The sequence below is a fragment of the Archocentrus centrarchus genome, chromosome 4 (assembly GCF_007364275.1).
Source record: "Archocentrus centrarchus isolate MPI-CPG fArcCen1 chromosome 4, fArcCen1, whole genome shotgun sequence".
Classification (NCBI taxonomy): Eukaryota; Metazoa; Chordata; class Actinopteri; order Cichliformes; family Cichlidae; genus Archocentrus; species Archocentrus centrarchus.
The window spans coordinates 3,938,906-3,951,988 of NC_044349.1; the positions used below are offsets into that span (position 1 = coordinate 3,938,906).

Sequence of the window (13,083 nt, forward strand, 5' to 3'; positions counted from 1 at the left end):
CCAGCGTGGTCAAGAAGACAGGCACATAGAAATAATTAATTGTGTTTCAAGTGTTTGTTTCTCTGAAGAAATTGCCCACAAGTAAGCAGTAATTAAGAGGAGTGGAGCCAACGGAGAAAAAAAAATACTAATGTCCAAAGCAGACCTTTTCATTAAGCTCAGAGCCTCACTGATCCCAGCTGTGTTTAAGAGAGTGTTTAGAAAGTTTATAGAGAAGTTCTCTAAGATGTGCTGAAACAGCATTAAAGCTCTGTGTGTCTGGTGTGTAATGATATATGGGTGTGTAATGCAGTTGGTTTGTGTGTTTGGTGCAGGTGGTACTACATAGTGGTTGTCCCTGTCACTCCAGCTTCTCTGAGGAGATGGGCAAACCCTGAAGACATGGACATACAAGAGGTGAGTGGACGTCTAGTTCAGTTTGATTTTATTGCTGCAAATAATCTTAATGATGGCTCTTTAGCCAGTTATAATAAGGACAGCGGGCAGTCCTCAGTGATAAACAAAGAGTGTCCCAAAAAAAGGCTGGAAAAGTGATACTAAAAAGAAACAGCTGGGGGAACATTTTGTAACCAGTCAGGTTCACTGGCAGTAGGTCAGTAACATGACTGGGTATAAAAGGCAGTTTCTCAGAAGTAAAGATGGCCAAAGGTTTACCAGTTTGCAAAAAGAAAAACTGCATCTACAAATTATTGAACAATTTCAGGGTAAAGCTCCTCAATGTAAAATTACAAAGAATTTGAATATCTCATCATCAAGGCCAAAAAAAAAAAATCAGTATTGGATGCTCATGATCTTTGTGCCCTCAGGAGCACTGCATCAAAAACAGGCTTGATTCTCTAATGGAAATCACCGGCTCAGGAACAGTTCCATAAATCATGGTCTGTGAACACAGTTTGCTGTGCCATCCATAAATGCAGGTTAAAGCTCTATTATGCAAGGAAGAAGCCATATGTAAACATGGTCCAGACACGCTGATGTCTTCTCTGAGCCAAAGCTCATTTAAAATGGACTGAGGCAAAATGGAAAAGTGTTTTTGTGCTCGCACAAATTTCAGTTCAGAAAACAGGCGACGCCGCATCCATAAAGAGGAGCAGGACCATGCAGCTTGTTGTCAGCACTCGCTTCAAAAGCAACAAAAACCTGCATCTCTGGGGGGTGCATTAGCGCATATGGAATTGGCAGGTTGCACATCTGGAAAATCACTGTCAGTGCTGAAAGATACATGCAGACTTTAGATCAACCTTTGCTCCCATCCAGACGAGGTCTTTTTTTTTAGGGACAGCGTGTCTTCATAGTAGAAGAATCTGGTTTCTGAACTGGTCTGCCTGCAGTTCAGACCTTTCACCAACTGAAAACATTTAGTGCATCATGAAACAAAAAATACAATAAAGAAGATGCAAAACTGTTGATGAGCAAGAATCCTATAAAAGCTAAGAATGTCCAGTAACTGGTCTTACGTCCCAGACATTTATGAACTGCACACAGCGGTAAACATAAACATTTCTCTTAAAATTCTAATTTTTTTCAGTTTTAACATTTGATATTTTACCTCATCCTGTTATGTGTAAAATATTTGCAAATCATTCAATTCTGTTTATTTGCATGTTTCAAGGTAACCAAGCCTAAAGTTTAGCAATTTTTGGGGCACCGGGGTGGATCAGCAGGAGACCATATGTGCCGCGTGGCGGTGCAGGCAGCACAGGTTTGCATCCTGACCTGTTGCCATTTGCTGCATGTCAGCATCCATCTTAGTTGGGAACTAACTCACTTTTATAGCCAGCCTCTAGTGGCCATAAAAGGAGCTGCAGTTTGTGGGACTTAAACGGTGGCAGTTTAAAGAATGAAAGTAAAGTTGGAAAGATAAGTCTCAGACTCAAGTGTCACAGATTAAAGATTTGGATTATGCCTCTGCCACCTCTCCTTGCTCTTTCCAGACTTTTGTGTAGTTAAAATTACTTATTAGTTCTGTTCTTCAGAGCACAACCAGCAGTAATGGGCTGACGTACATGTAAGGTGGAGGAGGCCACCTTACGTCATATGCATGGTACTGATAACATTTAAAATGGGTGATTAAAGCAGCTAAATGAGATCCTCCTCTTATTTGTTGTGCTATTTCTTCTCTGAAAAAGGCTGAAAAACACTGAGATAAAGTATAAGTTATCGCAGTACATGTTTGTCTCCCAGGTGACACAATGCAGTTTTTGTACCTTGAATCATCAGTATCAATCCAGTGTTCAATGGGCTGCCCTTGGAACAGGAAATATCTCCAGTAGTATAAACTGGATTATTATAATTTAGTGGCACCCTGGCAGATTTTGAAACATCACTGACACATTATGATCCAGAAACACTGTGATTGTGAATCAGCTTTCTCAAACCGTCCTCTTGTGGAGATTACAGAAGAATGCCGCATTCTTCAGCTTTTTATAGCACTGCCTGATATCATTCCATGCTTTGTGTTTTAGCTTTTTCATCTAGATGGCTCCATGCTGAATTTTCACAACCAACCAGACTAAAAAAAACTGAAGCCCCTCTAGCATCCCCGAGGCTACAAAATTCATTACACACAACAATATGAAAAGGTTGGGGGGGAACAAACAATATTCCAATGATTTTTACTCTTCTCACCATCATGCAGTTAGAGACACTGAAACACTAAATGTAAATGTGGTCAGAAGCTGTTGAACAAAAATGTTGTTTACAACTGAAAATGTTGATGTAAGACTAAATGGAGGCAATTAAAGAAGAATCATGGGGCTTATTTGGAATCAGAAATATTTGGGCTGTTACATATGCTGTATACAGAGTATTCCAATGATGGTGGGAAAAGGAAATTATGTTCAATGACTAAATATATATGTTTCTATTTTCACTACAGTTTTATTTGCACAGCACTGCTTCTCACAGCACTTAGTGCTGAATGGAAAAGATGCTACACTATTAGAGAGAACCCTAAGACAGTCGGCTATCAGCAAATGCTGAGCAAGAATTCCCTTTATAACAGCACGAGACCTCTGCCTGAACGAGGGAGGGGCAGCCATCTACAGCAATGGTTTGGGGGGGGCATGAGGGACAAAACAGGAACTATTCTGATTCATTCCCAGCAACCCAGATAGACATTTAAATGTGTGAGGTCACTATTACCTCACACATTGTGTTTAAAAAATGGAACGACTACTGCTGTAAAGCAGCTGGCAATCTGGCCATTGCTATCCTGGTCTTTCCTCTAGGAATATCTAAGAAGATATATTTTGGCAGAAGGGAGAAGCTAGGTAGGTAGCTCAGGGGCATCAGGTATTCCCTGTTAGTTATAGTTAATCAGTTGATATGCTAGCTCTGGTTAGTAAAAGAAAAATATCTAAAAAAAACATTTAGTGCATCAAAAAAAATAAATAAATATATATATATGTATATATATATATATATATATATATATATATATATATATATATATATATATATATATATGAGGCGCAAAGCTGGCATTTAATGTGGGTCCTAAACAAAATAACAAGAGAACAACACAATGGAAGTTAATTCTCTTTGCACCAAGAAAATCCATGTCAGTAACACAGTAATTCAGCACTGCCACTAATCTATATAGTGACACCAACTTAAACCTGCTTGTTCTCTTATCTGCAAACCAATAACAAGGTACCTACCCCTCTTGTAAAAGCTATGGGGTTAATGTTGAGCTAAAAGGTAACAAGGGAGTTGGGTGGCTGATTTTATTAAAACAATAACTCAAAAATTAAACTAAACTTAGTGCAGCATAATATTTAGATTTTGGATTGTGTTTGCTTTAGAACTGCGTGGCTGAGACATTGTGTCTCTTCCTCTTTCTAACCTACAACATGGGGCTGCTTACATACATGAGGTACCACAATCTGTTCCCATGAACCTTTTTATTGAGGAAGATCTGAAGGAGATGGGCTTTTACAAGTTTTACTGTAGCTGGAGGCACTCTGATAAGATTGAGCTGTGCAGTAACTCTTATGGGTTTGTCATTACTTCTGTCCCCCTGACTAATTATGAAATGTATGAGTGCATCTGAGAAAGACTCACTGAGAAAATGACCTAACTAGGCTGGGAAAGATCTTGAGTCTAGTCTGGTCTAGAGCCTTGTTTTTTCAGTCATTCTGCTGATTGATTGTCATGCTTTAAAGGTCAAGCTGCAAGCTGGGGGTAGTGGTGGGCCTATCTTGCGATTGACAAGTACCTACCATATAGCATGTAGTATCCCTGTTTATCAGTCAGATCAGGGTTTCAAAACATCAAGATGAAGATAGCCAAATTCCTAAACTTGTGATTGAAATAAATGAATTTGAATTGAAAACTGACTTTGAGGTGGGCATGCCAAAAACCATTCTAAAGAAGTTGGCTTGAAGGCGTTTCTTCAGTTGTCTGAACCACCCCAGTTGGCTTCTTTCAGTGTAAAGGAGGAGCAGGTCTATGTCTAAGGCAGAGCCCAGCCTCCCCATGGAGGAATCTCATTTTGGCTGCTTGTGGAGCTCACGACCATAAGTGAGGGGTTGGAACACAGTAGAATAAGTTGAAAGCTTGCCTTCTGGCTCAGCTCTCCTGCTCCAAGTAAACTCCTTCACTTGGGGCAACAACTCTTCCCCAACCCAGTTGCAGCAATCCACCAAGAACCATTTTCTTGAACTTGAAGGTGCTGATTCTCACATCTCAGTGGAGGATCAAAGATGTAAATTTGACAAATTTGTAGTAGTAGAAATTTTACCTTTAATCCAAGTTTGGCTGCTGTGGTCTTTATTGTTTTGGAGCTCTATGCAGGAAGAAGCAGTGAGATCAAACTTAGAGATACTCCTGTGCATCAATTTAAACAGTGTTTAATTTGTAGTAGCAGCCATACGCGATGAAACCATCACAGAAGCACCCAGAGCTTTATTCCACAGCCCTTCATACTACATTGTCTCTTTTAACCCTCGGCCTGGTCTTTCTGTTTTTGAGGCTTCACAAGGGGTTGTGCTGAACCCTCATCCTATGAGGTTCTGATGCTAAGATCTTCTCCTGATCTTTGACAAAGAAGCATGCACACCTAGATCCTGCGGAGCATTCTTGATTTGCTCTGCTGTCAAAAAGGGGGTTTAATTGATTTTGTGCTCAACACATATTTTTTGTATTTTTTTAGTTTTCCTGAATCCACCTGCTGCTACTCATTCTGACAACTGGAAACTCTTGATCATATCTGAGACCTGAGGGTTTTTTTTTTAATGCATAAACACTGAAACAATGCACAGCTCTCAAAGATACATTCAGTTTGCAGTTATCTTTTAATCTATTAACACTGTATTAAAAAGGCTTTATGCTGCACATGCATTGTTGAATGGTGACGTAAACTTACTCAGTTTAAAGCTGATTCTTAATGGAGCTGTTTGAGTATCCTTTGTTTGTTTGTTTGTTTTGTTTTTTAATCGGGTGCTGAAGCACAAAGCCTGCAGAACAGCAAATGTATAAATGTGTATTTCATACAAACGTATACTTACCATTTGTATAGAAGCCTAAGTATGACCTATATTGTGTTTCAGTCTAGTTTTTTGGCAGTAACTTTAGCCTCTCTGCATTTTATATATTTCAATCATTCTGAAGCTTTAGCAGCTACTAGAGGGTGATGGAGCTGCTCAGTCTGCTGTTTATGTTTGCTGCTCATTATTGCAGCTTCCTGTGCTCTTTCCTGCAGAGCATTTTATTCACTAAAATGCAGATCACTATCTGGGTTAGGCTTGAGAAAAGCACTTAACTTTAATGGAGTCATTTTCTAATAGAGGGGAAAATTTAGATAGTTGACAGCACATCAGTCCTGTCATTACTTCTGAAATCTTCCTAAAAAAGGGAGGGGGGGGGGGGGGGCTCTTATCTAATTGGTCTTTTTTTTTTTCCTGAATCCCCCACTAACCCTGTATCAAACTGCTATGAAATGTGGGTAATGTGAGTAAATTTGCAGAAATGTAGACTTTCAGATAGTGTGCATAAAGAGGTTAAATTGTCTGCCAGAGAGCCCTCATGTACTTTATGATTTGACAGTGTGGCAGCCCAGGCCCTCACAGAATTAATGGGGGGAAAGGAGCTGTGGACTCCCATGCATCTGAGGTAACTGAGGTAGGATGAGCCAAGGAGTGGACCATAAAAGGAAAGAAGTAGAATGCAGCATCTAGTACTGACGTAAGGCAAACGATCCAGTACCTTAATCTGTGATGCTTTTAAACTGAATACTGTCGGTGAGCTTTAGGGGGAGACTGCTGTTATTATCACGCAAACATGTGCTGTTTTTAAAAGTATCATTCATTCTTAATTTTAGATCCACTGCTTAGAAAAGTGTCTCAGCAAAGGTTATGTATTCTATGTTTAGGATGATAAACCAAAGCAGCTGTTTTATTAAATTTTCTTTATCTTACAAAAATTGCTGTTTGAACTGTCAGTACCCTAAAACAGAAGCAGATGTTGTATCCATGTGATTGAAGCGTCTTTGCTGCAGACTGGGACAATTGTCCCCATATGTCAGCGTCACCTTGAATATTGTTGGTTTGCAGAGACGTGTTGGTCTAAAATGATAGAAAGTGGGGACAGAAAGCAGGTGGTTGAAACAGCTCTCTCTCTCACTCTCACACACACACACACACACACACACACACACACACACACACACACACACACACACATCCTCCAAGCTCAGGTCCTCTACCAGAGGCCTGGGAGCTTGAGGGTCCTGCATAGTATCTTAGCTGTTCCCAGGATTGCGCTCTTCTGGACAGAGAGCTTGGATGTTGTTCCTGGAATCTGTTGGAGCCATTCTCCCAGTTTGGGGGGGTCACTGCCCCGGGTGTTCCGATTACCACAGGGACCACTGTTACCTTCACCTTCCACATCCTTTCCAGCTCCTCTCTGAGCCCTTGGTATTCATCGAGCTTCTCGTGTTCCTTCTTCTTGATTTTGCTGTCACTTTGGTATCCTTCCTTTGTTTGTCCACCACTACGATGTCCGGTTGGTTAGCCATCACCAGTTTGTCTGTATCTGGAAGTCCCACAGGATCTTAGCTCTGTTATTCTCACCACCACCCTTGGGGCCATATCCCATTTTGACCTCGGGACTTCCAGGTCATATGCAGAGTGTGAACACAGAGAGCATCTGAGCTTCTGTAATGAAACCACGACCTTCTGTGCTTCCTGAATGTCACAGCAGGCCTTCAAACTTTATAAATTCAATCGTGTTGATTGTAAAGTGTTTGGTATCCTCCGATATATTCACTAAGTACAGCACTTTAAAAGTACAGATTTATAAGATAAAACCTTCTTTAGAAAAAGGCACGTATTTAAAATGAAATTCTTCATGGTTCAACAATTTAATGCTTTGGTAGGCAAAAAAAAATCGAATACTAATAATAAAAAGGTTTATTACTTCAATTTAGATTCAGAGAATCACTAATACATTTTCACAAATTGCAGCTTTGATCAGACTGACAGAACAAAATGATTCAACATAACATAAAAGCAGCAGCATCATTATCATTTTTAAACATTTTGTGCAAATTCCTTTCAATAAAGCTTCATTATAAAGCAGTTTAGCTAATATCAGCAAACTGCTTGTTTACTGATTGCTCTTCTTTACTGATGCATTTGACTTTGTTGAACAATCATGCACAGATCTCAGCAATTTTGTTAATTCTAATCAATAAAACTGATGCTTAAAAACTGCAGACTGTATAGAAAGAGATGGTTGTAGCCTCCATGACATCTACCATTGGTTTTTGCATTCTGCATTTTGAAGTACCAAAGGCACTGTTTGTGTGTATCACAAAATGATGCATCACACAAAGATACCTGCTAATTAGGTTCAAATAAAATACTAACTATACTGTCTGTTAGCATAAATATAAAACACTTGTTAAACTTGCAGAATATGGATTCAGTCAACAACTAAAGATGCTCTGCAGTAGAAATAAATAAGTGTGATATCTGTGGTTAACACAAAAGAGCTCTCATCTTCAAAGATGAGGTTTGATATGTCACCTTGTGTCACTGTGCTCTATTGTCATGTCAGCTCATAACATTTTTCTGTCTGGTAGCTCCTGGAGTCCGGTGCTGACAGCAGTCTGCAGAGAAGGAAAAGACAGAGCAATGACTTCCTGCAGCCCTACATCGCTGCCAAGCTGGATACTCTCCCCGAGACCTTCACGCTGGGTGATGAAAAGAAATACAATGGCTTCTACAACAAGCCGCTCCCTGGACAGCAGCAGTACCGCTGCTTCGTTTTGGCTGACCTGACGGCCCACGAGTCTGTGAGTGACCTCTGTGTTTATGAGCATGTACAGCAGCCTTGATACTTTTGGAAGCTTCAGGGGTTGAGTTCAGAGGCTAGGACCTCGGTACACACACTGCATGTTTTGAAAAGAGCACCACCCCACCTCAAATCAGGGCACAGACTTACAGTACCTTTTGAAGAAGATGTTATATTTTTGTCCACAAGACGCTTCTTGCTTTGCCAGCATAAGCCAATATAGCAAAAGGGAGACTGGTAAATTTGTATGACTGTAGCTCACTTTACTGCATTTGTATGAGTTTCCATTTCAGAGTTCCAAATTTTTGGGTGTATTTAAATGCTTCCTACAAACAGGGTTTACTAAAGTTTGTGGAATCCAATTTACACTGAACTTAACACTGGGAAACAAAAGTGTCTCTTATTTTGCTCCCCGTGGCTGTGATTGCTGCCACTACAAGCGTTCATTTATTAGGAATTAGAGGAGGAGAGCTGATCAGAACGAGTGCATAATTGGCACAGTTTGATGAATGTGAAGATCGGCTGTGTCCTGTAACTGAATCCTCACCGTGCATTTAGAGCCGAGACCTACATATTTCTGCTCCTCCGTAATGCTGGTCTTTGGATGAAACCGAGCAGAACTCAACTGAACGTTTTTAGCTTCGTTCTGCTATCAGATCCGTTACAAACCGATTGATGTAATATTGTATGTAAGACTGACTTTAAAAAAATACTTTCAGTCTCACACAGCATGCAGAAAAAATGTAAAGCACAAAACATGCATTTATACGTGACAAAGTAGTAGTAACTTTGTAAAACAAAAGGATTGGTCAGGATCTGACAGGATCTTTTTCTATATATCACACAGGTCAGTTATAACAAACAGATTCATACCAGAGAATCGTTTATCAAGTCACCAGGTCTGAACTGCCATGCTGTTTCCATGCATAAAATCCGTATTTGCATTTTAATTAGTAAATTACTCACATCCTCATCAGTTCTACTTGCGTATTTACAGTGCTCTTGGTAGAATGCTGGTCATTATTAAAATGAAATGTTTGTGTGTATAAATTAGCATACTGTTAGCAGCACTTTCCATTCCCATTGACTGCAGCATGCTAGTTTGCCCCGCTTAGTAAATCTGCCCCTTGATGTTAAATCTCCATATTGGACTAAAGAGCGCAGCTCATTGAACAGACCTGTGCTTTTTAGAACTGAGGGATTCCTTTTAAAGCCAAACAGATTAATTGTCCGGAAAGTGAATAAGCTCATGTAACCACCCACAAATTGAAGATGAAACAATATTTATTTACTTACTTTTATGTTTCTATAATTGCGAGTACAGTATGCAACATGAACACACACCCACATTATAGCCTAGGACATCAGATTGGTTTGCAGAATTCACCAACAAATACATGCATCAAAAACAATCTGAACATTAGAATACAAGAGACAAACTGTCACAAAGATATGCACCATTAAACAGGAAGCAGCAAGATCATTCATCCTATGATTCTTTGGATTTTACTCCTTAGCTTCAGTTGAGGACCAAGACCTGGTAGAAAGAACTAAATTTCCCTGAATTTATTTTTGAATGTTATGCTACCTGTACCTGCTACCTGGAAGTAGAAACAGTAACAGGGACCGTTGTTTGATATAATGCAATAGCCTTGCAGTGAATGCAGCCTGTGGGAAACTTGTTATTGTGGACCTTGAAGTTGCTTTCTGTGGCTCGTTCCTGTGGTGGTGTTGTACTGGATTGCACTACACACAAAGGTATTCTTGTTATTTTTCCCACACTTTTGTGTTTTAGTAGACATGATCAATAGGCAGAAGAAACATAGAATATAAATGGACTCCCTAGAGTTTGACCATCTTGCCAACCAAGTGCCCATTATGTTTTATGTCATGTAATCCTTCTGCACTAATGTACCATTTGAACACACACAATACAGCTGCTGCTGCTACGTGAAGGAGAAGCAAAGTCAACTATTAGAGTGGATTAAGCTGTAAGTTACAGCCTGCCTTGTATGCAGCAGTGCTGTGTCAAGAAAGGTTCACTGAGACCAAGGCTGCGCTTGACACCTCTTGCTCTTTAATAAATCATAAATCTGCAGCAGGGGCAAGGGAACGGCAGAGGCAACGTGGATGGGTTTTTAATATGCAGCTCTATTGCTGTTTTGTCTACATTTGTGGCCTTTAAAGTCGTCAGATGAATAGTTCTAATAAAACTGTGGAAAAACTCCATTTATGGGTCACATTGTGGTGCATGCAGCTGTTGTGCATGTTCCGTACTACTTTGTATTGCTGAATAAAGAGCAGAGTTGACTGTGAATGGGATTGTTTTTCCTCCCTGATGTTTCCTATCTGTGAAATAAAAGAGTAGCCCTTCAAGCAGTGCTGCACACATGCCAAGTATGTCGCAGTGATGCGAATCACGTCCTTGACTCATGCATGCATCTGCAGGTATATCTCTCAAGCAGTTAGGCCATGATCCCCACTGTCACTCACATACTCCTTGCTTCCACGAGCATTAAAACTTAAAATTAAAACAGACGGCCTCTCTAATTTTCAGAGCTTTCATTCCCTGGGGCAGTTGCTTGCCCTCGTGACATCTTCATTTAAATGTGTTAATATCTATGATGGGGGGGGGGGGGGGGGGGGGGGGGGGGGGGGGGTTGGAGGTTGGAAGACAAGGCTTCTGGCTTTAAACAGTCTTATAAACTATTCACGCAAACACGGTGAAACACCAGATCAGCAGTGATTCACTTAGGATGAGGTGTAGGGGGAGATTAAAGTTAACATTCACATCTTTTTGTGGAAAGGCATGTGAAAGAACAAAATGCACGTACGGGGTGTGATCAAAAGCTTCTGAGAAATCAAAAGCCTTACCTGATTTAAATTTGACTAGACTCACATTCAAGGTTATCTTGTTACAGTTAACTTTTACTTGCTGTGGTGAAGTCACAAAGCACACAATGCAAGTGGTTACAAAGGGGACTTCTGGGGCTCTAAAAGCAGCAGCTGTCTTCAAGGATGCATGAATATGTCCAAGTAGATGATCTTTAACAGGAGAAAAGACAGGTATGCTTTTTTGTTTTTCAGGTGCTGTTCTCAAAGCTATTTTAATCATTCCTCATATGGAACTCAAATTGAAATAAACCAACTTCCAGTTTCTGAAAATGTGCTTGTACAAAGCCTAGCATGACCCTCAAGGGTTTTGTTGGAGACCTGCTGGATGTTCAGAGAATAACCTGCACTGAGAGTCTCTTTGCATGGGTTAACCCACATCAGGCTTTCACAACCTTCCTCTCACCTCTTGCTGATGAGACACTGCATGAACCTCTCATCTGATGTTAATGAAATGGAACGAATTCCGTGATACAACATTACTGGCCCCTCTAATCTGCTTAGTGTTTTTTTGTTTGTTTGTTTGTTTTAAGATCATGGGTCAGGATAGTTGCCGTTGTAAGTTAGGGTTTAGAGTTAGGATTAGCGTTATCCATGCGCTTTACCTCAGCTCTCCTCTTGCCCCACCCAATGGAGGTAGACAGCAGGCCCACTCTGAATTTATTCTGTTGGTTATGCTCAGGGGAGAGTTTCTGTTTTTTTTTTAAATATTCCAGGGTCTTGGCCCTGCTATGTAAAGTGCCCAATGTGACATATGTTATGATTTGGAGCTCTGAGAATAAAATTGAAATGAATTGAGCATTTAAATGTCATTTAAATATCACTGGCTGAAAGAAACACGAGAGAGAAAAAGGGACGGTTGCAGAAATGAAAGTAAGCTTTTTTTTCAGGTTATTAATGGATGGAATTCAGCATGCATGTTTTATCTCTACTGAACTTCATCACAGACTGAAGTCTGAGTGAGGAGCAGCCTGAAAGCTTACCAGAGAGCAGTTTGTTTTGTCCAAATGTTGCCCAAATCTACAGTTTTCTTTGGGACGCGTTTGTTCTTGAATGACAGTTTTGATAAAGGGTTCATCTTAAAAGGACCAAATGTCAGGTGTGATGTGGGATTTCAAGACAAGCTTATGATGTCTGGACTACAAATGGCTCAACTAAGCTGTAAGCGCCGTAAATGTCTCAGATTAGGCCCAAATGTGTCTGCTATCCAAATGTCTCCTTAATGGGTTCTTGTTTTTCTTTTAAGAGTTTTGCTAAAAGCCAACATTTTAATAAAACTATTATTCCTGTTATCAGTCTAACCACTGTGCTTTACACAAAAGAAAAAAATTACAGCCTTCTTACTGGCCTCAGACAACCTTCATTTCTTCAGGTAAAAACTCAGACTTTAAATGTTTAAAAAAAAACAGTTTCATATTATCAGGAATCCCCAGGAATTGTGCAGATTAAATATGAATATAATTATTTCTTATGAATATTTGGGCTTTTTTTTCTTCCCTTTTGTTGGAGTCTAAAATCAGCACCAGGGACAGCTCCCAGTCAGCGCTCTGGATCTTTCTGATTTTTGAGGACTGGCACTGGTGCTCAAGTCTTGCTATATTGTGCTCAGTTTTGGGAGTGTAGACTTGGCCTGAGACTCAGCTTTAATCCTGTCTGCGTTAGTCCTTTAAAAACCCTGATATAGAAAGCATATCGTTAGCCTCATGGGATAGTTGCCTAAGTTGGCCGAATTGAGATATCTGCCTCACTCTACTTTGCTAACACTGTAGATTCACCCTGCATTATTGCCTATTATTCCCTAAAAATGGTATAGGCAAGAATGCTATGATGCTAATGATATTGTGCAGGAACTGCTGGAATGAATTTCATTAAGCAGAGGTTACATATGGCCAG

At 40.1% G+C, this 13,083-nt stretch overlaps 1 protein-coding gene across 3 annotated transcripts in view; it reads left to right on the forward strand.

The window, feature by feature from the left end:
* ptprfa (protein tyrosine phosphatase receptor type Fa) overlaps nucleotides 1–13,083 on the forward strand; it is a 374,997-nt gene that overhangs the window by 295,326 nt on the left and 66,588 nt on the right. For all 3 annotated transcript variants that reach the window (XM_030726596.1, XM_030726597.1, XM_030726598.1), the window contains 2 exons: nucleotides 315–396; nucleotides 8,087–8,299. In XM_030726596.1, the coding sequence (XP_030582456.1) occupies nucleotides 315–396; nucleotides 8,087–8,299 (295 nt within the window). The remainder of the gene's footprint in view (nucleotides 1–314; nucleotides 397–8,086; nucleotides 8,300–13,083) is intronic.